General features: G+C 35.7%; 2 protein-coding genes across 2 annotated transcripts; one reads left to right on the top strand and one right to left on the bottom strand.

Annotated features, from left to right (window-relative positions):
- Window positions 1-1,408: 1,408 nt before the first annotated feature.
- On the bottom strand, window positions 1,409-21,575 carry LOC128994436 (stromal membrane-associated protein 1-like). Its single transcript, XM_054419006.1, has 9 exons — window positions 21,353-21,575; window positions 16,925-17,058; window positions 16,288-16,455; window positions 6,773-6,850; window positions 6,147-6,294; window positions 4,921-5,205; window positions 3,702-3,832; window positions 2,648-2,791; window positions 1,409-1,879 (listed from the first exon to the last, which is right to left on the bottom strand). The coding sequence occupies exons 1-9, from the start codon at window positions 21,468-21,470 to the stop codon at window positions 1,787-1,789; spliced, it is 1,299 nt and encodes a 432-aa protein (XP_054274981.1). The 5' UTR covers window positions 21,471-21,575; the 3' UTR covers window positions 1,409-1,786.
- Window positions 21,576-24,376: 2,801 nt separating this feature from the next.
- LOC128995147 (uncharacterized) lies at window positions 24,377-27,199 on the top strand. The gene is made up of 3 exons (XM_054420060.1): window positions 24,377-24,703; window positions 25,765-25,932; window positions 26,879-27,199. The coding sequence occupies exons 1-3, from the start codon at window positions 24,667-24,669 to the stop codon at window positions 27,154-27,156; spliced, it is 483 nt and encodes a 160-aa protein (XP_054276035.1). The 5' UTR covers window positions 24,377-24,666; the 3' UTR covers window positions 27,157-27,199.
- Window positions 27,200-27,248: the final 49 nt, after the last annotated feature.

Raw genomic sequence — 27,248 nt, 5'->3', positions numbered from 1 at the left:
TGGATACTCAAATTGACAGAGCTCAAATTTAAAAAATTACTGGAGACAAAGGTATACCTGAAATGAAAGGTAACTAACACGAAGCACACACCAAAGTAAGCTTCTGATTTTACAAGACAGGAATTTGACTTCCAGTTTTCGAACAAACAACAGGTATGATAAATGCTTCCAGCGAGGTGTCTTCTGCCTCGACACTTGAGTATGAAATATACCTCAAGCTTTGACTTGATACAACTAGACATCCCTGTGTCAAAGTTGTCGCCAGTTTTTAAAATCAAAATGGATGTAGACGTGAGCCACCAATGTGCACTTGACAAGAGTTGATTGTACTGATGTAAATCACTAATTCCTGCTTAATATGCGATTATCAACCAAGTGAAACTGATAGGATGACATATTAACTTATTGTAATCCTCACATACACAGACCCTGCATGTTACCATCTGACCTGTAGGACAGAAGCTACTCGTCATCCATAGCAAGGCTCTTCAACATGTGACGGAATCACTTTGGTACCCGAGGAACTCTCGTGTTCAGGCACTCTACCACCGTACCCACTAGAGCAAGACTTCAAGAGGCAGCGGAGGCATCTCCGTGGGACCACATCCGGCACCTGATAGCTGATAGTGTCCCCCAGCTTCCCCCTAGATTATTGAGTGGTAGACATCTAATGGTAGCTAGGCTTAGATCCACAGTAGACGAGTGTATGCTCTGAAGAAGAACAGGAGCTCGAGAAGATGTGGTGCTAGTTGCCATAGTCATATGGACCTGGACTTATGCTTTAGCATCTGTTATGACCTATAACTATCTCGGTAAAATAGGACGAATATAGAATTTTAGACACTGGCTCACAGAACTATGTTCTTTTTAATAAAAAAATTGGCGACAGCTGGTCCATATAGATTGGATGTCTACTTCAGTGGCCAATAGCATAGACTAACCAACACAAGTAGACTTGTCATCCCATTGTAAATTTTGAAGCACGTTTTTCGTGTCTAGTGCATGTACGGTGACACTGAACGCTAGTATCGACAAAATTTTGTTTATATCATTTTAGGGTCAATTTCTTGATTTGTGCTTTACTGTTTGGTAATATAACTAGGAGACAAGTTATTGTTTATGATTAGATCGTATTATTTGGTTAAACAAGGTTTTAAATGACTGTAATAACTGGAAACAAAATGTAAACAGAACACGACCTCTACATAAACCGTACAGAACTAACAATAAAATTTTCTTCAGCTGTTGCATAAGGATGAGAGATCTACTTGGAGGAGTATCAATAGTCAATGCACTCAAGTAATTGATTAGTCCAGACAGAAAGCAACAAAGAAATCTTAACTGTAACTAATATTAATGCTACATCAAAGACTTGGGATTTAGTTAGGAATCATCTAGAATCAATTAACATGATTTATTCATTAATTGACACAACAATTAATGTTAAGCTTCACTTAATTGACAGTAATAAAAATTATCTACTGTAAATTATAAATAACAATATCGAACATTACCGTATTGCACTCGCTGTATAAACTCATCTCATATACATCTTTTTTTAAAAGACAACAAATATTTTTTTTTATATCTTATACGATTACAATGACTTAAACATTTAAACAGCCTGACGCCACGGGACCGAAACTATCTATGCACCAAAACAGATAGAGTACACTGATTTCAATAGAATGATCGAAACAATATTTAATTGATTGGAAAGTAAAGACTGATATGACAGCGTCTATGGGCTGGAGAGATCGGAGCATCGTAGTCGTAGTGGACGAGGTTACTGCCAGAGGGGAGGAGGGATGGTCGGCTGATAAGGGTTCGGAGGGACCATCGGAGTGCCGAGGTTGAGTCCTGCCATCTGTTGGGTCAGCTGTCACAAAAAAAAATAATTAGTTTAAGATTAACTTTCACACAGATTACATCATATATTATAGTGGAATAGATTACAGAATAGGACTGGACTTTGAAGAGGTAGGGGGTGCGACGTTGCCACTTCGTTCTTGGCCGGTGAGCTAACTTTCACCTAGAGCCCGGCACGCCCCTCTATCGGCCCACTTGTAGGGTAGTTCAGTTCAACACTATGCTACACAATTGTCTTTAAAATGGCTCAAACAGCTACCAGATGCAGTTTTTGAAAAATATATAAACATAAAATTAATAAATTTAACAGTAAATTTATATGACCAAACAATTTGTATAGCAGTTCTAAAAATCTTCTAAAATATTGCTCAGCTTATTGTTTGATACATAAATAATTAACATGGAAATGAAGAGGATACAATCTACCATATTAATTATTCATTTGAGATGGGGACGCCACCTATGAGCGTATTTTAACCTAAATATGAGTGTAGAATGGAGTGAGATGCCTTTTGTAGCTTTGTTACTGGCCTTTTTCGAATTATGAACACACTTTAAGGCAATTTCTTGACCAAACAAGAGGATATGCTCGAAACGCACAGGTCGGCTGTCCAGGGCATAAAACAACATGTTAACTGGGCGACACAAGTGTCACCCAGTTCTGAGATTTTGTCGCCCAGTGACTATGGGTGGTGCCGGCATATTTTTTTTAATGATCCACATTTTAAATTTATCAGAATTTAAAAAGACCGTCCTACTTGTCTACGACAATACTCACTCGGTTGCCAGAAGAGGCGTAGTTGACAGGAGCTGTCTGAGGCAGCACTGCAGCACTCCCGGTAGCAGCCATGTTGTAGAAAGGGTTTGATGCTGGATTGATATTCGTTGCTTGAACACCTCCCATTGGAGGAAACATTGATCCCTGAAACAGATTGTGTTCGAGACTCAACAAATGATTAAATAGGCTATCCTCAATTCTCATTGAGATGAATGGTAAAAAGAAGCCACCATTTATGTACAGTTGACCCTCAATAATCTGACACTTTTTAGTCTCAGACATTAAGTATCTCAGTATTATGAAACAGTTAGTATGAATCGTCCACCTATATTTGTATGATACTGGGATGTAGGTACAAAAAGATTTGTTTATACACATGAGAGATAATGATTTAAATGAAAGTTAAGACTTACATAATTAATTACATAGGTCCTCCAGATAACAGATAGCTCAGAGTTGTTAAGTCAGATCTCCGGATAACTCGTACTAATTTGCAATAAATAAACATACATATTAATTTATTTAAATCTACATTTTGGTAGCAATGTTGCTTTTGATAAACGCCTCATAATGCATTATGTTTCCGCCGTTTTCCCACAACCGAGTTTGCCGTTACTGTACATCTGATTTCTGACTGTAGCATTAGTGCTTAGGCAGTCAGTGTTACTTCTGATTAAAATATAAGCATTGAACCTTGTTTTAGTAACTTAAAAATCTGAAATAATATTGTCGGTGCAAAAAATCATATACCGATATTATAATATAGATAAAAATTATATTATATTTTTAAAATTATAAAAAATTTAGGTTTTGAGAAATCACAAAAATAACTCTTAGTTGAAATTTGGAACCTTATCTACCTGTAAAGAGGTACAGATATGCCGTTTCCCCAGCCCAATGAAAAGAAACCATGCGGGCACCCTTGAAGGGCAATATCTTAAATGCTTTTAATGTATTATTACAACTTAGTAACACTGATTGAAAAAACAATCTGTGTTATTTCAAGAGTAAGAAAATTAACCAAAAATAGCAGTGGAAAACTTTTGTAAATTACCTGAACAGGAACCTGGGCAGGAGGAATCATTCCGTTAGGGACGCCGACACAGAATGGTGAAGGCTGGAACATGGGCATTGGACCCGTGACTCCCGGCGCTGCACCGGGCGGCGCTACTGGCATGAACCCTCCTGCAACAGACGTACAGAATATCATACAAACTATTGAATACGAATATGAAATATTCAAAATAGAATTATCTTTTGACCCTACATTTGCTCACATTGGAAATTTGCATACCCTACCCATTCTGGTTAGCTGAGTGAGTTTGTAGAGCATGTCTACAAATTAAAGGGTCCATCCTGAGAAATGACGGTAAGTTAATGATGGTTGGCAACTGGACTCAGCTGTCCATGATCAAATGGTCCTGCCTAAGAAACAGCTGATCTTTATCAGTAACAAACCAACATAGGCCTCACTCCAATTTACACATACCTTCCATTCACTTTAAGCTTTAAATACACACTAGTAAAGATGAAAACTGCATTTTTTCATTTTATTTAAATATCTAATTGCATAATGGCATACTTTTCTTTTCAGGATCAAGTTATGGAGCCATTTACCTTCAGAAAAGAATTTCTTACTTAGTGCTGTAATTGTAAGCCTTTTTCCAAGAAACTCCAGACTTATGTATACAATTGTATCAGTAGCGTTAAAGGAAATTTGTATGAATACAAAACTGTAGATTCTAGAAATTCTATCTAAATAGATATACTTAATCTCTCTCAATGTTATTATGTATAAGCTGCTGTCAAAGTCTCTAATCTCTTTTCCTGCGACGGTTCAAATACGTACAAAAATCCTCTTTAAAAGACTTTTTCTTAAAAACAAGGGTTACTATTGAATCTCCATGAATAATTTGTATGAGATTGTGAAAGACTCACTGGCAAATCATTTCTCTTGTTGACATTGTCCATTGTTTTTATGCCACATAGTAACACCACTGAGCTAAAATTATAACTGGAGGTAGCACTGCCATGGCATAAATTTGTCAAAAGCGTGTCGCTGATTTTGTTAGGTTGGTATAGCAGCGAGTTTTCTTATCATAGCAATAACATGGCTTCTATAACTAGGTTGGTATAGCAGTGAGTTTTCTTATCCAATAACAGGGCTTCTTATAACTCACACCTCACGCAAACATGGCGGCTGGCGACACGCATCTTTGACATTCAGTGCTACCTCCAGTTAGAATTATAGCTCAGTGAGTAACACAACTTACCCTGTAGAGGGAACGGGTTGTGGGTTGGAGCCGGCGCAGGCTGACTCTTGCCGTACAGCGCCAGAATACTGTCGGTGGTGAGTTTAGTGCCAGGGGCCGGCGCAGCAGGGGTACCACTTTGTGGCTGGTTGAAGAAACTGTCTTCTTCAGCGCTGCGTTGTGATTGGCTGGTGGAGGTTTGTGTCTGCGTCGGGGGTGCTGAGAGGAATGACGAAAAGTCGTCCGTCCCTCCCCCTCCACCTCCCCCACTACCAACAGCTGGGCTGCTCTCTTGGACAGGTGTGTCTGTAAATGTTAAAAATAAATTTTAAACATTGGATTTTCAATAACAAAATAGGTGTATACTAATTTTCGAAAGTGAAATTCCAGGTTTTTCCTGGATATTGAAGGAGATTCCATGTTACTGCAGGCATGTTTAGCTATAAACTATAACCAGTTCAAGGCCTACAACTTTAGATTGTTCTCACATCACATTTGTATATTTCTAATTGTTCCAAAGTTTAATGAGATAGTGTTGCAAAAATAATGATCATCAATAGAGCGATTGTTTTATCGTCTTTTTTAGTTTTTTTTTTGCTTAATCCTGAATATCTCTCTCGGTTTGGTGACATTATCGTCGTCTCCCACGGTCACGGAAACACCATCTTAGTCTTCTGGGATTGCGTCAAAATCCTGGACGTCTTCTGCGGCCACAGAAATGTTATCGTTGTCTCCCGCGGTCACGGAAACATTATTCAAATCAATTCAAAACGATTAATCTCTTGTACACAGAGAAACATTAAATAGTGTCAACACTTGCAAGTAATAGTTATTAAATACATTTCTTACATAACAAAATAAAAACAAAATTTCACAAACTTAATTTTTTATAACAAGACAAAGGCAACGCCAAACAAAATGAATACAATTGTAAAAAAATTACACATATGTTGAATTTATTTTTAACCTCAAAGACTATTCAACTCTTCAAAAGAAAAAATAGCCTTGCTGATGAAAAATCTTTAAAATTTTTTTGTTTAAATATTGTTTTGGAAGTCTCTGATTTAATTTTTTATTGGGAGGTTATTATGAAACGTTGATCCTGCATCACACAGTTTTTTTCTCAAAAGTCCAATATTCTAACCACTGGACAAGTGCCCCAGAGTTACTGGAATAAGTTAAGAACAAAAGTTTAAGTGAATTTGACAACAGCTGTGCTATAGAGATGTATTTATTGTTTTAGTTACCCAGAGCAAGCAGGTCTGCTGAAGCAGGGGTATGCGCAGCCGCAGGGGCGCTGGACTGAACAGGCCGTTGAGGTTTGGGGCTAGTCGATGGCTTGGGCAGCGGCTGCGGTATAACGTTGTCAAGCTTGCGACCAGGAACATTGACCGGCTGAAATCCCAATCAGAACATGTTAGAAATTGTAATTTGACAAATGTAGTGATGTACATAATTTGTCAGTTAACAAGGCGCTTTATATGAGGAAAAATTAATAATACATCATATGTGAGACAATAACAAAACAGTTACAAAATATAATAAATTTCATCATTCTAGGATTGGTATTCAGCCCCAAATGACATCAAAGTTCCTGTTTTATTTCAAAGTTTTAGACGATTTAGCCGCAGGTGATACTTTTACAACTAGTCCTTATTAGATTTGAACTGCTAAAAAATCAATTTTTGCTCTCTTCGGATCATTCTTTACAGGGTGATTTCCAAAGGATTTTCTTGATGACTTCTGCCCAAGCTACTCATCGAACAATAGATATATATAGGCCTAATCAAACTCTTTTAAATAGACAGACAAAAATGTTTGCACTAAGGTAGTCTGAAAAAACATGGATTCTAAGAAAAAAGAAATTACTTACAGCCGAAGAAAGCTTGGATTCACGCTTCTTCTTCTTCGACCTTTCTGCTTCTTCTTCCAATTCTTTGTCCCAGTTAACCTAGCAGGAACAGACATGTTAACCAAAGAAAGTAAACCAGTGTTAACCAATATATGGCACATGGAAAAATAGGTTTTGAACCACAGCCCTGAAAATATATATTACAAAAATTTATAGTTAATCTAGTTTTTTCACACTGAAAAAATCATGTCAACTTTTTAAGGGGGTGAGGGGTTTTATCTAAAATCAAACAATATTAATTAATATTATCAAGTTTACATTCACTGAAACTTTTTACAGTAGTTTAAACAATTTGATTATTGGTCAATGATCAAGTAATGTAAGGTCATTTGCTATTTCCGTGAGGCATGACTGTTAACTGCCGCGTGTGCGTCAGGACAACCTCTTATGCTGCCCTCAACTGGACTCTGAAGATATGCCAGACTTTAGGCTGTACAGTAGAACCCATCTAATCCGATCTTGGTTAGTCCTTGCCTAATCTGACTGTGTCATATTGATGAAATGTTACCACGGTAATATTGTGTCTATTTACCATGGACATGTGGATATCATCACTATCTTCCGCAATTGCTGCAAAAATCTTGTATATGCCCGCATGTTGTTTTTGTGTTGTTCCGCGATCACAGAAGCATTTTATTGTCTTTCACGATCGAGGAAATATCCTAGACGAATCACATACTCAAGGAAAAAATCTTTGTATTCGACAATCACAGTAAAATTCTGAATGTCTGCAGGAGTGTTGACATCACATTCAACTTTCACAATCGCAGGAAAAATATTCAGCATCTCCTGATCAATATCACTGCCTCCAGCAATTAAAAAAGCTTTATCATTGATAGGTTGCGATCTCGGCAAACTCCTGAATATCTCCTGGGGAAATGGAAACATCATCGTTGTCTCCCGTGATCATCACAGAACATTAAACGTACCTCACAATCTTAGAAGCATCACCATCTCCCCTGTATCGAGTCCCAGTATTGAACATGTCCCAAGGTCTCGGAAACATCGATATCGTCTCCCGCAATCGTGAAATAATCTTAAATGTCTCCTGTGGTTACGGGAACATTATTATCATCTTACACAATTGTGTGCGATCAATGAATGTCAGTTAAGTAATTGATTTAGTCTTTTAGTATGCCCCTCGGAAAATCTGGCCATTTAATTGTTCCTAATTGACCATAACTGGGTTCCTGGTCACAGATTAGTGAGGTTGTACTGTACGTTTTCTCTGGTTTTGCAAAGTTGAATTTAATCACAGATAAAAATATCACACAGTTACATTCTCAGCTCTTTAAACTGAATATCTCTCTGATACCCATTATATCTCAGTCGCAATGTGAACAGGGAACTATGGGAAATTAGATGTGTCCGCCTTCCAATCTTTCCACTGTTGCTTCAGGTTGAATAATCAAATCTCTACCATACATACTTATACTTATCATATGCAAATACATTAATAACAAGACAGACAATAGACAATAGACAAAGCTTTATTGTACCTAACGCCTGATACAATAATTACAAAAGTAATTCCCAAGCTGGTACATGGTCAATTTATACCTAATTTATATCTAGGTTCCTTAATCTAATTATACCCTGACAAGAATAAAAACTATTACAATTTATCTTTAAAAAACGTCTGAATTTTATAATACGCTTTTTGGCTCAAAGTCTCTTTCAGTTTATATGTAAAATTTGATTTTGATAAAGTTCTGTATGAATTAGGTAAATGATTGTAGATTTTTAATCCCATGTAAAGAGGCCCAGTTTCAAATTTTGTGTGCGAATGTTTGGGATATTGAAAAGTTTTGTTATTATTTCTCGTTTGATAGTTATGATTTATTTTATATTTTTCAAAAAAGAAAGGATTTGCATGAACATACTTTGCTATTTCAAATATATAAAGAGAAGGTAATGTTAAAATGGAATGTTTTTTTGAAAAAAGGTTTACAGCTTTTTTTAGACTTCTGGTGAAAAATAGTTCTGAGAATTGGCTTTTGGCAAGTGAACACTTTCTTGGCCTCTGCAGAGTTACCCCATAGAGTGACGCCATAAGCCAGCAAAGAATGAACATACGCATGATATACTGTCAAGCAGACTTCTAGCGGCGTGACCTTGGATAGTACACTTAGTGAATACCTTGTTGACCTTAATTTTTTATTTAGATGATGAATGTGATCAGACCAACTTAATTTTGAGTCTAAATTTAGACCTAAAAACTTAACAATTTTTGTATTACTGATTGTGGTGTCTGTAACTCTGTTTCTGAGTTTGAATTGAAGAATGTTAGTTTTACATTCATTTAATTTCAGGCCATGACTCTCAAACCATTCATTGATTTTTTTAATTGTGCTGTCAAAAGTTAATTTAAGTTCACTTAGTGTTTTTCTTCTTAAAAGAGCAGTTGTGTCATCGGCATACAAAGTGAAAGCACAGGAATTTGTGGAAAGGCAATTAGGCAAGTCATTAATAAATATAATAAATAATAAAGGCCCAAGTATGGAACCTTGGGGAACACCATATGTAACGCTGGCCCAGTTAGAATAATATTTTATTGATTTTTTTATTACTATTGTGCGCTGCTTTCGATTGAATAGGTATGATCATAATAATTCTAGTGCCATTCCCTCCAAGCCAATATTCTTCAATTTGATCAGCAGCAACCTGTGGTCCACACAGTCAAAAGCCCTGGATAAGTCACAGAAAACTCCTGCAGTCAACTGTGACTGATCCAGAGCTTCAAGGACACTACTAATATAAGTAAAAAGAGCATTATGTGTGCTTAGATTTCTTCTAAAACCAAACTGCTCTTGACACAGTTTTGAGTTACATTCCAGGTAGTTTGCAATTCTAAGATGAATAATTTTTTTCAAAAATTTTAGATACATTACTGAGTAAAGAAATTGGTCTGTAATTTTGACTATTATTATGTGTGCCTTTTTTTTAAATTGGTCTGATTTCAGACAATTTTAGCAAGTCTGGAAATTCACCCTCACTAAATGATTGATTGATGAGTCTAGCTATAATATCAGAAATAATGTCAGCAGTCCATTTCAATAATTTAGTGGGAATCTCATCCCAACCACAAGAATTACTATTATTTAAACTTAAGATAGCATTTTTAACTCCAAATTTGTTGGTAAAAGCCAAAAACTGTAATTTATCTGTATTGTCTGATTCTAAAGAGTTTTGACTGATGTACTTGTTATTGATGAAAGAGACATTTGGCACATTTAATATTTCCTTTATGTTGGAAAATTGAACATTAAGATATTCTGCAATTTCTTTGGGTTCATTTATCACCCTATCCCCAACATCAATTTTAGTAGTAGTCTCCGTTTTTACTTGAATGCCCAGTTCTTTTTTAACAACTCCCCACATAGCTTTACTCTTGTTACAAGATTTAATAATAAAATTACTATTATGCAATCTCTTAGCCTGCAAAACTACCTTTTTGAAAATTATTTTATAGTTCTTAACATAGTTCAAAAATGATTTTTGTCTACATGTTTTTGCCAATTGGTGTAATCTTCTTTTAGTCTCTGAAGAAATCATTATACCCTGAGTAATCCAATTCTCCTTACATTGGTTTTTCTTTTCTTTAATTAATTTCACAGGATAAACTTAATTCAGTGAAAGTGTAAAACTAGATAAAAAAGATTTGTAGTTGTCATTCACAGATTTGTCTAGAGCTAAAGACTTGATATTGTCACTTAATGAATTAATAAAAAGTGGTAATTTTTTTAATAGGAAAAAAGCGAATTCTTTTGTATATGCTTTCAGGCAAGTTTAAGGTTTTAGGCAATTGTAAAATAATGCATTATGGTGAGACATGCCAAGATCAATATTTATGGTTGCGTTTTTATCATAGCTTACACTTGTGAGAATATTGGGCCGAGTGAATAAAAACAAGTACAGCAAGTATTTACTTGTGAGTAAATACTTGCAAGTATTCATCCCTCCAAGTAAACTTGTGAATAAAAGCAACTCTTTACTTGCAAGTAAATACTTCCTAAATGAGAGGGTATACTCACTGATCTGAGGGTATGCTTGCAAGTATTTACTACTTCCAAAGTAAACTTTATACAGTACGAATACTTGCAGCTTATTCCTCATAAACAAATTTGGCTTTCTCTACTATTAAGTTAAAACGGGGTTCCCTTTGTGCTCTTACGTGTATTTACTTGTTACTAGTTAACAGCACTGCTGAAGTACGTGTGAAACTATAATAGTTAATTGTGCGTACGTTCACTGCAAGGGCAGTCCTAGACCTAAATCTTTAGGGGGGAATGTTGGAGGGAGGTCTGGAGGTCCTTCCATGCCACGGAAAAATGTTAACATTATGTGTTCAAATAAAAGATTTTTAATCTATTTTGAGGCATAACAAGATAAATTAACCTCGCTTGATGTACAAGCATCTCATACAGTCTAACCTCAATATAACGAACCTCGATATTACGAATTCCTTGATATAACGAATTTTTTTAAATCCCCTAGAACTTTCCATATAAAACAATGTAAATTTTACCTCTACATAACGAACAAACCGTATTATAAACCTTGATTTAACGAATTTTTGACGATCCCGGCTGATGTTATTCACCTCTATATAACGAATTTATCAATATCAGAACCTCTATATAGCGAACGCAACCTCTACTTAACGAATTGATTGCGTCATCCCTCGTTATAACGAACGGAAACAAACGCAATTCGCGTCTAGACATGAACGCTCGGTCACAGCGTCTAGCTTCCTGTCCTGTTTTATTCCAGTTCATTGCGTCTGTCAGTGCAGTGGATTGTGCAGTGCGTGAAATCAGAGATTATGAGTGAAAACAATAAAAAGAAACGGTGCGCGTTAAGCGTGGATACTAAGCGTAAAATTATTAAGTGCGTTGAAGAGAACCCAACAAAGAAAAAAACGGAAATTGCGAAAGAGTTTGGCATACCACCTAGCACCTTGGCTACAATTTTAAAAAGAAAGGACAGGTTCGACAACGATGATCTGTGTTCGGCAATCAAAAAGTTAAAGTCGTGTGAGCTAAAGGATGTAGAGGAGTGTGTTCTCAAATGGCTGAAGCAGTGTCGGGACAAAAATATTGCTGTAAGCGGTCCAATCCTTCAAGAAAAAGCCCAGCAGTTTGCTTCTGAACTGGGGCATGAACAATTCCGAGCTAGCAACGGATGGTTGCAAAATTTCAAAAAACGAAATGAAATTATTTTTAAAAAAATTTGCGGTGAAAGTGCTAAAGTCGACGATAGTGTTTGTTCCGAGTGGAAAGATAAACTTATCGCGCTAACCGAAGGCTACGAACCGGAAAACATTTATAATGCGGACGAGACGGGACTGTTTTTTAAGTGTTTGCCGGACAAAACCTTGTCGTTTAAGGGCGATAAATGCCACGGCGGGAAAAGCAGCAAGGATCGCCTAACTGTAATGTTGTGCGCAAACTGCACAGGAACTGACAAATTAAAGCCTCTTGTAATCGGGAAGTCAAAAAACCCAAGATGTTTTAAAAATCTGACTGATCTTCCTACGGACTACATGGCAAACCCAAAGGCTTGGATGAACTGTGAGGCATTTACTAAATGGCTTCAAAGTGTAAACAAAGAAATGAAAAAGAAAAAGAAGAAAATTCTTATGTTTGTGGATAACTGCACGGCTCATGGAGACATTCCTAAACTCAGTAACATAAAGATCGAGTTTCTGCCTCCAAACACAACATCGAAGCTGCAACCACTTGACCAGGGGATTATTCAAAGCTTTAAAGTCAATTACCGAAAAGAGGTTGTTCAACAGTTTCTGAGAGACATGGAAAGCCGAATTCCAACTAACATTAACATCTTGGACGCCATGTGGATGACAACAAAAGCATGGAGCAAGGTCACGGAGACCACAATTTCCAACTGCTTCAGGAAGAGCGGATTCGCCGTTCCGACCTCGGAAGACAACACAGCACAGCCTTTCACTCAAGCCGTCGATGTTCCTGAGAGTTGGGAACAAATCCAAGAAGTGCTCAACCTACAGGAGGACGCTGCAGGGTTCGAAGACTTCGTTACATTTGATGACGACCTGGCCGTGTGTGGAGAACTAACTGATGCCGAAATCATCTCCTCTGTGACGTCAGATGAGAATGCGGATGTGGCGGATGTGGAGGAAGATAACGACGAAGATGAACAAACTGAGTTGCCTGACCCAACTTCAAAAGAAGCTCATCAAGCTCTAAGCTTGCTAAAACGTTTTTTTCTTAAAAAGAGTGGTTTGTCTGACGGTGTTGTGAAATCTATCACCGACCTGGACTGCGCCTTGGACACGTTGAGCATCACTGCACGTAAGCAAACAACGATAACAGACTTCTTCTTTAATAATCAGAGTGGAAGTAGCCAAGTAAGTGAAGTAACTGACAATGCCAACTAAATCCTTAATTCTGATGTAGAATGACGATAATAGGTTAGGCTTATTGAAAAAGTGTTATTTTTCTTTTAAATTACATTACTGTACTCACATTTTCTGTTGTTCTTTATATGGTTTATGTTCTGTTCTGTGTGTACAGTATTTTTTTGTAACAAGTCTATTACTGTTTTCTTATTTCTGTTAAATTTAAAACATTTCTATTTTATTTAAAGGTTTTGTAGATTGATAAATGATAGTTATCAAAATACACATACACTCAACTCCCAATTCTCCGGGATAGTGTTAAGTCAAAGCTTACCGGAAACTTTAAATCGTGGTTTATTCTGCAAAATATTAATTGAACAAAAAGGGTTCCAATTTTATAGGAATCACGATGAACAACGCACGTACTGTATTTAAACACAATGAAACAAGCAAATTATTTAAAAAAAAATGTAGGCTAGTCTTTTAAGATAAAACAAAATTCAGTTCACTATTGACAAAATAAACACTAATATAATTTATTTTCTTTGCAAATAATCTGTAGGCCCTAACAGTTTTCTGTGAGAAACGTCTCTATCTGTAGTTTTGTTTTATGTTTCAAAACATAATTTTGTCTGCAATTGTAGCAGTTCATTGCAAACGTATCGGGACGGGCAAGGAGGGGAGAGGTCTATGACCTTGAGTAGGCCCGGCTCAAGACGAGTGATTTATGGTTTGTTTACCTACTAAGGCTTCCTCCCTAGAAAAAACTCTGCTGTTTCAACCCTGTTTCAACAACACTGACCCAACGTGTACGGAAACAATGGAAACATTCACTTGAATTATAAAAGCCGTATGCGTTTAACTTAATTTTCGTCGAAAATGTCCCAGTTATGCTAACACGTATCATCCGTTAATGGCTAGAATTCGGGAGGTGAGTGTATTAAAATGTATTCACCGTATAGCCTGTATTATAGAACCAGACTTTTCGTTTTGAAATGGTGCTGTACTTCTGTAGTGTACTGTACTTGACTATCTGTAGTACAATTATGATTTTATGAATACTGTACAGTTCATATGAAAAAAAATAAATCAACGTTTGTATAAAAGAATGGGAGTTTTATTTAATCTGCAACTTTAAAAATACAGTAACTGTAGTAGCATATGGTACTGTAAATGTGTTTAAACGACGTCACACCTCGACCAACATTTACCGATGTTGATAGCAAACCTTGACATAGCGAATGTTTTACAATCCTAACCTCTATATAACGAACCTCGTTTTAACAAAATCCTTGATATAACGAATATTTAGTTCGGTCCCTTGAGATTCGTTATACCGAGGTTGGACTGTATTATTATTGAAGGTCCAAGAACTTTGTTTAGGTTAAACATGTAAATTGTGAAGGTTTTGAATAATTGAGACTTGTGGATTTTCATTAACACATAGATTGAACATAACAAAGAAATTCCAGTTCCACTTCAGTTGAAAATTATTTTTTTTTTTTTATCTGTGTTTTTGGACTTTTGAATTAAGGTTCCATCTTTTTCCCCTGCATTATTTTGCGGAAATAACTTGAGCCATGCATCATCATTTAAATAAATGTATTAACTTACACTATACTGAATGTTTTACATGCAATTATCAACAAGTAAACTCAAACAAGCATGGGTTACTGGGCAGAGTGAATAAAAACAAGTAAAAGAGTTTACTTGTCTTGAATTTTCATAATTTGAGTATTTACTTGGGCAGAAGTGAATAACCACGAGTATTTACTTGTACTTGTAAGTAAAGCCTTGCCAAGGAAGTATACCCTCAGAAACCTATCAATTTGGTGTGAATAACCACGAGTAAATACTTGTCTAAAGAGTAAATACTTGTTTTTTAACAAGTTACAAGTAACCCATGCTTGTTTGCGTTTACTTGATGAAAATGCATGTAATACATTTATTTATAATGATATGACTCAAGTGTTTTTGCAAAATAAATACTTGGGGAAAAGTTGGAACCCTTAATACAAGAGTCCAAAAATATTAAATAAATAAAAAAAGTATTTTTTAAATTTTAAACTAGATGTACTGTATTGTATTTTTATTTTATTCATTCGTCGTTCAAGCTACGTGTTAATGGAAAACCATAAGTCTCAATAATAAAAAAATAACATAACATGTGACACGTTTAAACCAAATTCTTCGACCTTCAATAATATTATGGGACTCTTGTACATCAAGCTAGGATAATTAATTTTTGTATGCCTCAAAATAGCTTAAATTCTCTCATTTAAGCACATATTGTTAAAATTCTACCGTGGGAGGACCTCCGGACCCCTCGGCAACCTCTCCCCCAAAAAATATAGTTCTAGAACCGCCCTTGCGATGAATGTATGTAAAATTAGCTGTTATAGTTTTATACATACTACAGCAGTGCTGTTCACTAGTAATATGTACATATATACAAGTAAGAGCACATAGGGATACCAGAATTGTAGAGAAAAGTAAATTTGTTTATGAGAAATAAGCTACAAGTATTTACTTGTACCTCGTATTAAGTTTACTTTGAAAGTAGTAAATACTTGCAAGTATACCCTCAGATCAGTGAGTATACCCTCTCATTTAGGAAGTATTTACTTGCAAGTAAAGAGTCGTTTTTATTCACAAGAGTTTACTTGAGGGATGAATACTTGCAAGTATTTACTCGCAAGTAATTACTTGCTGTACTTGTTTTTATTCACTCGGCCCACTGATAACTTGTTAAAAAACAAGTATTTACTCTTTAGGCAAGTATTTGCTCGTATTTATTCACACCAAATTTATAGGTTTCTGAGTGTATACTTCCTTGGCAAGGCTTTACTAACAAGTACAAGTAAATACTTGCGTTTATTCACTTCTGTTCAAGTAAATACTCAAATTATGAAAATTTAAGACAAGTAAACTCTTTTACTCTTATTCACTCGGCCCATTATCTATGCATGTTTTTGATGTTTTAAATAACCAGTCCAAGTACTAATAAATATCTTTTGTATATGTTTCAAAGAATGTTCGGCAAAGATAACACTAAGGCTCAAGTAATTGGAACAACTGTAGCGATTGGATACATTACCTTAGGCAGAGGAGGGGGCACCCACTCACGAGCAATGTACTTCTTGGCCTCGTACTTGGCTCGGACAAATGCCTCGAGAGCAGAGTCAGTCTGGGGCCGGCGGAAGTTGTCCGGGAGGTTAGCCTCGTACACTGCTCGTGCTCGCGAGTTTCCCATCTGCTGCAGACTCTGTAAAATAAACATACCAGTTAAGCATCAAGATATCTGTTTAGGATTTATAAATTGATAAATCATTCTCAAAACTTTTTTTATCCAAATACCAAAATGATAGCCCTCAGAGGATGTGGATACAGAGTTGTGTTGCAACCAGATGTAGGCCTAAACACACCATAGACTAGCAACTTACACGGACACAACGCATAGGGGAAGAAGGAGCCAGACAGGTTATGCTTACAATAGGAGTCAGGAGTTTTAGGTTGCCACTGTCGACCCTAGGAAATTTGCAATTAGATATACTTCAGCTCTTAGCAGATACCCAGATTATGAAGACTTTAATGCTAACCACATTTTAAAAAAACCGGCAGCAAGTTCATCAAATATTTTTGATGGCAAGCAAGTTACAGTAGCAAATTTGACGATAAAATTGTTTGATGGTTCGTATACTAGCTTTCTCTGTATTATGACCATCGAGACTTACGACAACTTGTTCTGGTGTCCATGAGTCGAGGTTGACAGACTTGACCTTGGAGATGTGGACCCCAAGGTTACGGTGGATTCCGGCGCAGCGAATACATAAGAAGATCCCCAAGTTCCAGGACGCCCATCTTGGACCTGCAAACATTCATATTTTTGTAACATAACCTCTTTGTTTATGTGTTTATTTTCAATCAAGTTTTTGTAACAGAGAACAAGCCATGACATTTCAACAGCATTATATCTAAATACTGATGACTTTATTGAATATTTTTGCAAGTATCAAAGTAGTGTTAATATACCGGTATCTAAATTTGAAATTAATTATTTTCTGTGAAAAGGTTTTAGGTTAAGAAAGGTAGGTAAAAAAGTTACCACTTTCTGATACCTATTTAGCATTTGGTACCGCTGTATTTAAATGATTTTTCCTCATAAAGGGGAGAAAATTACAGAGTGTTTTTACTTTGACTAATAGTTCCAGACACAGTATCACGTTCAATTCCTAAATTTTACTTTAAGTGAATAGTACAGGTTATTGGATAAATAGGTGTATTAACTCAAATGTTTTGTTTTGATTAATTGAACTTAAGTAGCCTACCTTACTTTGATGTAATTTAAACTAACTTAGCCTAATGCACCAGACCAAATTAAACTTTGAACATACTGTAGGTTATAAGTGGAAATTTTCATGTTTACAAGATAAAGCATGGCACAACAGTTAATGACCAAAATAAAGTAGTAGTGTTCTATAAACATTGCTTTATCATAGAATAACACATTTAACAGAATACGTTGACATTCTAATAGTCATGGAAGTGCATAGTAAGGCTTCATAATTTGAATTTTTTTGCTTATAGACTAAGTTAGTATTATTTTTAGTAAATCTGACACAACCTTGGTTCCATAGGTGTATATCAAGAGTCAAGTTAAGATGACAGTGAGATGTTAGTTTAACAGTTGTGCCCTATTAGTCTTGACAAAATGACTCAACGCTTGATAACTGATGTGACTTTAAACAGATGACAGTTTATCACGAAGCAAAGCAATGGCTTCTCTCAACAGATATTTCAATTTTCTCACTATACCAGTATTTTACAAAACCAACTCAGATAGAAAAACAAATTAAATTTAATGGCTAATAAAAGGGGAAGAAAACAAAGCATTTAAATAATGATTTAGATTACTGTAACATTTTGCGACAATAAAATTGATTTGGCTGACATGTTACTAAATAAATAAATACAACAATCAACTAAAAGCCTCACCTAACTTGGTGCGTAAAAAGATACGGTGCACCAATATAAAATAAGGAAGAAAAATATGTTGTTGCCAAATGATTGATTTTTTGTAAATTTCATAATTTGCTGACATTTTTCTAAAATTTTAGAAAACTTAAAAAAAACTTGGATCTAAGAAAATATAAAATGAAAAAATTCTAACAAAATTAAAATACTTGGAAAAATGTGCGAGTACCACGTCACCAAAATAATGATTCCAGTAAGTATGAAATTGTGTAGAAGGTGTATATTATATAGGTACACGGTATTAGAGGAAAATAATCTGTGGCGAAGAGATATACACACAAACAAAAATCTTGAAAAAAAACCTAACACAACTTAACCAAACTTCCTCCAATACTTGAATATAATATAAAAAGTATTCCAATATTTGTTGGTACAATTTCATACTAGAACAACCTTAAACAATAAAATAAACATTTAACCAAATCTAACCTGTCCATAATGGACCCTGCCTGCCCGGGTACATTAAATGAGCACTGTTTTCTCTTCTGATTGTGAATTGAAATCCGATGATAGCAAAACTTTGTCCAGCAAACACATGTTCCCACATCCATTGCAATTACTGTACTTTCCCCCATTAAGCGCTCCACCTTTTACAAGTAACGCAATACTGTAGGCTTAATGTCCAAATAACGCAAACATACACAGTTATAGTATCGCAAGAAATAGTTATTACAGTTTGCAATGTACTAGCTTATGTCCACTATTTCAGTTCCCAAACTGAAAAGGAACAAGGAGAAAGTCGTAGACAAAGAAATCCCAGAGACCAATAATAATGTTCCATTTCAGTCACATGACTGAGTAAACACAGCAACAAATCGTTATGACATTCCAGGATACCAATAGGTGAGTCAGTGGCTCAGTTGGTAGCGTCGCGGACTTCGGGCCCAAGGCAGTAGTGTCAAGGGTTCGGATCCTGGTCACTGCCACAATCTTTTATCAGTACAGTTCACCTTTGTACTGTACTGGCTCACCCCTTGCTTTGCTGGATACGTTCCACGCACAGATCTGTAGTCTATGTGGACGGGCAAATGAAAGGTTAAAAGAGGCCGCCAACCTCTTTTAAAAAAAAAAATAACAATGCTCCATTTCAGTCGAACATGACACAACCACAACATCCAATTTGGTTTTCGCTGGTAAATATCACTAAGATCCTATAATCAGTTTGTATAGGTTAATTTAACCTATTTCGGGGAAAATCCCATGTAGTTTTGGCTTAATGTTTAGGATAATACAAAAAAGGTAGGCCTAACATTTATAAAAACTCATAATAGGGTTCAAAATAGTGTGGGAATCGGAAAAAGTTAAACTGAAAATGGGACAGGTGTATACATAATTTATTGTAAACTACTCTGTAACAGAATAGTGCCCGAGGTATTCGGATAAAGTTAAGTTTAAAAGAAGAATTGGAGAGGTATAGATGTACCCTACGCTGTATAGATGTATAGATGTAGGGTAGGTGTATGTTATCAAAAACCACCCTGTAACAAGAGCTGCGGCAGGCTGGAAGGTCATGACTGGAGGTGAAGAGAATTGCTCCCAATCAAGTACGCTGGAGAGGTCTGGTTGCTACCCTATGTTCCTCGGAGAAATAACAGGAAATAAGTCAAGCAAGGCAAATAAGTCGACCGCATAACCAGTGATGGATGTAAAAATACTACGCCTATGTGTAAATAACTTAGCAATTAGACAATATTTGTAGTGTCAGTGAAATAAAGATAGAAGACCCCCACACGATAGATCCCACCCAGGCTGGTGAAATAAATGTGGGGTAACTTATTGTGAATACAAACCCTTCAACTCAAGAACGAAGGCAACAATAATAGATTTAACCAGTAATTAAAGTTCTTGAAACTAGGAGGTACCTTAACCCTCCGAGTGTCACGCGTCATAAAAACGACGCACAACACACTTTGTGTAGGGTCACGCGTCGCTTTTAAGACGCACAAACATCGTTTACGGCGAAGGCTCTATGACTGACTGAATCGGATTGAACTGGATCGAGTTAGGTATCGTTCTTTCCGTAATATTCTAAGCTTTCTCCAGAGGTCTGTCTCTAAGCGCTATTCATTTTAGTTCCGAAAATATTGTAGCAGACAGCTGACGTGCGTGTATTTGTAAACAGCTAGGTTCCCCCAGACCGATGACTGATGTGTTTTATTACGTTTATCATTGTTTTAGTGTTAAAAATCAAAAGTAGTGATATACGTGGTGCATTATAAGAAGATTTAAGTGGTTTTGAAGTGCTGGTTGATGATCCTGAAGAAGTAGGTAGTGATATTGATGTAAATTATCAGCCAGATTCCTAGCTATGGTTAGGCTATGCATTCTTAGCTAAACGCTATGTACTGAAATCCGTTTTTCGCTCATAACTTATTTATTTGATAACTTACCTCGCTATATGATTATATATTTGTAATCCTCATTAAATTTAGAACAAAGTGGCTATTTTCAAATATTTATAGGCCTATAATTTATACAATTTCATTGAGCGCGAACTTATTTTTTTTTTGAAAATTTTCGAAATTATATTTTTTTTTTACCTAAAAATTTTTTTTTTTAAAAAATGTTCCTTATGTTTTATATATAATATTGAAGCCCATGATTTTCCAAACAAAATGGTATATAGAACATTAGAATTAACATTGTTTTAAGCTTCTCAGATCCGTTTTAATAAAACCTTGCAAAGGGGCCAAAAATAGGTGGACATTAAGGCCTAAACTATGGACACTCGGAGGGTTAACTTCACAAAAATATAAGTTAATTCACAACAACAAACCTACTGAGTTTTTTTAATAGGCTCTACTTGAAGGCAGTGATAAAAAGGAGAGTTACTAGAAACATGAAGATTCTAATAAGCCAAATCCAATTGATATACTTAGAGATTTAAAAGGGGTGATCTTAAGTATCAACCAGCCATATTATATGCTGAGTAGGCCTAAGTACCTAATATACAAAAAATGTACCTAGCCTGGACCAAAGTTTTAGTTATTCCTGTCTAGAAATTAGACCTATATTGATACAGAAATTGTTGATAAAACAATATCATAATTCATTAGCTTATATAAAATATACTTATTTTACAGGTTTCCATCCATTCAACTAACTAAATGACAAACATGTTGTCTTACCCTTAGCATCACAGTCTACACAATACTTGTTGTCTTCATCCCTTAACATTTGGTTTAGAAGCGTCTGGCATTTATCTTGAATTTGTTTTAGCTTTTCTTTTTCAGCTTTGGAACTCATTGTATGAATTTTGAATAGACACTACAACTAAACAATTTCCGATAATAATGGCTAAGGCTAACAGTAAGTTAGTTTAGTTAACCTCCTCCCTTCTTCCTTGATGGCTTGATCATCCACAAAAGCTTGACGTGCATCGGCATCGGCTGTCAGGTGGCACCACAGCCATCTACAGCTATTTCCAGTTTTATGTATATTACTATATCAAATACAATTATCATAATTATCATCAATATTTTATTTATATATTATTGTAAAAATTGGTATATTATCATTATATTTATAAGTAAAAAAATTATCATAATAGTTGATCTACAACAATCCATTCCACGTTCACGTGACTTATAAGGAATAGCAATTGCAGTGCTATCTACATAAATTGAAATATCACACTACAGTAAACTTTTGGAAACAATATGATTTGGATAGATAATGTGTGACCTATCCCGCGCTTTTGACTGTGTGTCACATAGTCTCCTGTTGTCAAAGCTCGAAAGGTACGGGGTACGAGGCGATGCTCTCTTCACTGATTAAATCTTATCTTGAAGGGAGGTCTCACTCTCAAGTTGTGACTTGGAATGGTAACTCTTCCAGTCCTCTGATGGTGAACAATGGAGTCCCGCAAGGGTCTATTATGGGTCCCTTCCTTTTTGTAATCTCAATCAATGACTTGTATCACAGTGTTGCAGGCAATGTCCTGCTATATGCAGATGACACAACTCTCTTTTCTAGTCACTCAGATTTTTCTGTATCTAAAGTTGCTGTGCAGGAATTATTAGATGTAGCTTCTATCTGGTTTCGCAACAATAAATTATGCCTGAACCAAGCCAAAACTCAAAACATCACTTTCAGTCTTTCTAGGGAACTGAGGGAAGAAAACACTGTAAAGCTGCTGGGCTTCACCCTTGACCCTCAGCTTGATTGGAACGATCATATTGAAATCCTGTGTGGTAAGCTAAGTCGTGTAATCCATTTGCTCAGACGGTTGAAGGCTGACATGCCATTTGAATTTGTTCGACTTGCGTACTTTGCTTTTTTCCATGCTCACATTTTGTATGGCACTAGGCTCTGGGGTCACTCCCCTGGAGTGCAAAAAGTCCTCAAACTACAGAAGAAAGCTGTCAGGGTCTTGTGTGGAGTCCATCAGCTTGAGCATTGTAAACCTCTGTTTGTTCAGCATGGTATAATGCCTGTACACAATGTATTTATTTACCAATGCCTGTTAGAGATTAAGAACAATGAATCAGCGTTTCCATTGGTTAATAATGTTCATCATTATAGCACTAGGAACAATGAAAATATTTTTAGAGATAGAGTTAGACTAGATTTAACTCTCAACTGCTTTCCTGTTGCAGGAATAAAGGTTCTACAATGCCTTACCCATAACTGTAAGACAACTCTTACCGAACAAGTTTGCGACCACACTAAAAGCTTGGATGCTTGCCAATCCATTCTATTCCATAAAAGAGTTTTGGAATGCACAGCTTGTTACTATTGGGTTGAGCCCACAGTAGTCCAGTAGAGGTATTACAAAAATGTAAATTTATTTATTTTTCTCTGCCTTGCATGGCTTGCAGCATGTAGTTTTCATTTTAGCGAATTTCCCTATAGGGAAGTAGCTATTACCGTAGGTGGCACGGTAAGACATAGACCCGGGACCGATTTACTTTTTCATTTTGATGTCCCCAGACGCCAAAAACACCATTCGTTCAAATTTTTATATATGTATATATATATATATATATATATAGACTTATATATATATACGTCCGTGAACGCGATAACTTGAGTAATTTTTGTCCGATTTTTAAGTAATTTGGTTTAAAGGTGTAAAGCGGGATAAACTTGAATGAGTTCGCGAACCAGCATGATCGGACCATGGGAACGGGGCTTTACGGGGGGTTTTATGGGGTAAAAATTGGTTTTTCTCACTTTTGACCCTCAAAACACAAAATTTCCCAATTTCTCTTTAGACCTTTTTAAAGAGCTTAAAAAAGCAATTAATTTAGTATATAAAAGTATTTTTGTTTGGTTAATAGTAACGGAGAAAATTAAAAAAATTGTAAATTTAAAATTCCCATGTTATTCTTATGGAGAATATTGTCAAATGTTGTAGTTTGCTTGTTTATGGATATATTTTGTATTTTGATCAAATTTATTTATTTTGTACTAAGCTATCAATATTTTACAAAAAAACACACTTTATTAGTTTCCTTGTAGCAGCAAACCTAGGTACTCGTTATAATGTTATTAAAATATATTTAATTGAAAATCAATTAAGACAAATGGAAATTCGCTTAGTCGGCAGGTTTGCTGTGGCGGGGGTATTTTCTTTATTTTTAGTTGCATGCATTGCTTTGCATGTTTTATATTGATTGAGATCCTGCATGTGTTTTTTTCAGCTTTTAATTTAATTTTGTTAGTCAAGAATGCTAGAAGAAGCTTGGCATGTTATTTATTATTTATTGTATTGTTGACGTAGCCTATTGTCCTGTATGAATTGAATGGCCAAATAAATCATTTGAATCATTTGATCCTTTTGAAAATAAATAATTATACATCAAATATTATATTAAGAGGTGCATTAACTATAATGAGAAATCATTTATATGGAAAACATAAAAATTAATCAGTCTTAATAATTCAATATTTTATAATCTATGGTAAGAAGTAAATAAATCAAGTGCAAAATTAAAGTAATAATTGAGCTCATGGAGCAAGCTCTGCCTTTAACCGTCCAATGAAAAAGTCGAATGTCAAATAATTAAAGTAGAATCCCATCCCAATCCCAAGCATCTAGTTTAGTTGCAGTTCAGTTCAGTTCAGTCTCAAGTGAAGTCTCAGTCAGAGTCAGACGACAATAACAACAACCGAGGAACCGACAATACAGTAAACCCAAACTCCAAAGGCCAAAACCGTTGTTTTGGATCTTTTGCAGTAGTGTTTGATTACTGTTAGTGTTTTAGTTATTAATTATTCAGGAAAAACTTACTCAACATGTATCACAACAGTTTCGATACCGCTTGGCAGGCATAAGTTCATCAAAGGCCTGGCCTAAGTAGTTAACAAAACAATTTGCTTTCAGACTATTTACTATACGTGTACAATACACCAACACAACAATAACACACTTCTCTAACAGATCTAGGTCTATCATAATTTTAACTTTTTTTCTCCTGAAGCAGATTAACCAGTTAGGATGGAGCAACAAAATCAACAATATATAATAGTTGAAGGTAAGATTCTGATTCTAATGACGGCAATTAATTAGGCCTAGGCGTACTTTGGTTTAGTTTCATGTAGGCTTATAGGAAATTGAAACTAGGCTAACGTAACTTAGGCCTATTCATATTATGCTAGTTAACCCTAGGATAAACACTAGGGTACAGTTTCTTAACTGGTCTATGCTAATATCGATTGAAACAATCGATTTGATTAACGTGGTAAACCTTTATTCAATTTTTTCACCATCAGAAAGTTTGGTTTGTTAGGTTAGGTTAAAATGAAACTGTCAGAACCTAACCTAACTAACCAAACTAAATTCAATTATCAATTATCAATTATCAATTATTTAAGATGGGGACGCCACTATGTGCGTATTTTAACCCAAATATGAGTGAAGGATGAGTGGCGCGATCTTGTAGTCTTGTTAGTGACTAAGGCCGACATGTTCCTTAGACACAGCTGTTAATTAATAGCCCATACAGCTAATGGCAACTAAGGGACCTACAGTTTATAGTGGAATCCGAACCATATTTTTCCTTGTAATTTACGAATTGGTCTAATTATTAGGATAGTACTGCGGATAGTCGTAGTACTCACTAGTGCGGACGTTAATCCACACCAGTGAGCATCGCATCCACAGTGCATCCCTATAAATATCCACAATTCGTGACCTCCTAGTAGCTGGATTACAGGACGACGACGCCCGTCCCAGTCAATTCAACCAGGGTAGGCCTATATCAATTTTAAATTGATATTATTTATAAATTATATTTTAAATTGCTTATTTTTATCAAATTTTTAAATGGTTTTCAAAATTCAACGGTAATTTGAACCTGCCAACTCCACTTGCTACATACGACAACGGTGTAAGTCAAGTTGCCCTCGAGATGGCTCCTGCATTGAGGCCAAATGCCGGTTGTTTGTTTTTTTGACAAGGTCGACCGAGACCACAAATCTGTAGGCCTATTGTTAATTTGCTTTACAGGTCCATGTAATATTGAATAACAACTGTACAAGTACAACCGGTACAAGTTTCCTACTAGAGCTTTATTTATTTAGGTTTATTTTTCAGGCACACCTGATAATGCAGAGGAATATGTCCTCATAGAAATAGATGAAAATATGCCTCAGGAGGAACTTATAAAATTTGCACAAGAGCTAAACAAAGAACCAGCGGTCATTGAATCCCCTCCGGTTGCTGAACCAGTTAAAGAAGAACCAATAATCCAAAAGAAGCAATGTAAGTATACCTGTTTTCCTGGGTAAAACAAAAAAAATGTCTACTCAGGTACGGTAATATAAGTTAGGCCTATACATTATTTTAAAGTGGGCAGTGATGGTAAACTAGTTAAGGTTTTAAGATGAACTTAACCGCTGCAGTGTGCTCTAAGATAGTGGCCTCGGTATGATTAGTACCAAAAACAATATTATAAAAAAAAACAATACCTATATAGAATGTGTTCGGCCTAGTTGTTTAATTTTTCACTTGTGGATTTAACACTACTTTGGGACGAATTGCTTTGTTATTAAGATTTTATGATTGCTGGTGGAATTAAAATAATTGTAATATTAAGTATTGACAGGTTGGTACTGGCACTGAAATATGTCATAGAGATCTTTGATCGGACTATGGGAACAGGGGTTTATGGGGCGTTATTGGGTCAAAAATTGGGTTTTTACCCATTTTTCACCCCAAAAACATACCGTATAATTTTGCAATTTATTTCTAAACCGTTCTGTAGAGCTTAAAAAAGAAATAATTTTGTATATTCAAGCATTGTTGTTTGCCTAACGGTTACGGAGATAATTCAACAAATTGTAAATTTAAAATTCCCGTTATTCTTATGCAGAATAAACTGTTGCAGTTTGGTTGTCTATAGCCTAGATATAATCAAATTTGGCAATTTTGTTGATTTCATAATAAGCTATCAACATTTCAATAAAAAGCACATCTACCTTCCCTGTAGCAGCAAACCTAAGTACTTATTAAAATTAATGTTAAGTTTTTCAAATAGGAAATAAATCTGACAGTTTTTAGGGAATATTTTAGTAGAAATCCAGCCCCTGAAATTGGAAATTTGCTTAGTCTGCAGGTTTGCTGCGGCGGGGTATTATTATTTTATAATGAAAATAGGATGCCTAGTTTTCAATAATGAACAAAGGTTTAAAGGTTTTAATTTTTCCAGTCAAGGCGCTAGAAGGTCGTGCAAAACAGAAGACAAAAGATGGAATGTATTCTAACGTGTTGAAGAATTTCACCAAGGACTGGGAGGCAATGGTGCTTCGGGTATCTGATAAGGAACGAGAGCAGGATCACGCTGAGGAACAGCGAGAGTTGGCTCAGCAGCAAGCCTGGGAAAAAAGGCTAATCCAGCGACAGAGCGCTGCACTGACACAAATTAACAACGACTTCTTAAATGGACTTAGAGAGTTGTTGCAGGAGTATAAGGCTAGGAAACAATAACAATTGAATATAATTTGTTGTAAATATATGTTTTTGACAGTAAGATTTTAGTTTTTTCATAACCCAATCTAGTGTTAAAGGAATGGTGTTTT

The sequence above is a fragment of the Macrosteles quadrilineatus genome, unplaced genomic scaffold, assembly GCF_028750875.1.
Source record: "Macrosteles quadrilineatus isolate MER2022 unplaced genomic scaffold, UCM_ALF_1.0 Scaffold_5__1_contigs__length_97177068, whole genome shotgun sequence".
Lineage (NCBI taxonomy): Eukaryota > Metazoa > Arthropoda > Insecta > Hemiptera > Cicadellidae > Macrosteles > Macrosteles quadrilineatus.
Note: the sequence above shows the minus strand (reverse complement) of the source record. Positions and strands in the feature narration are given on the sequence as shown.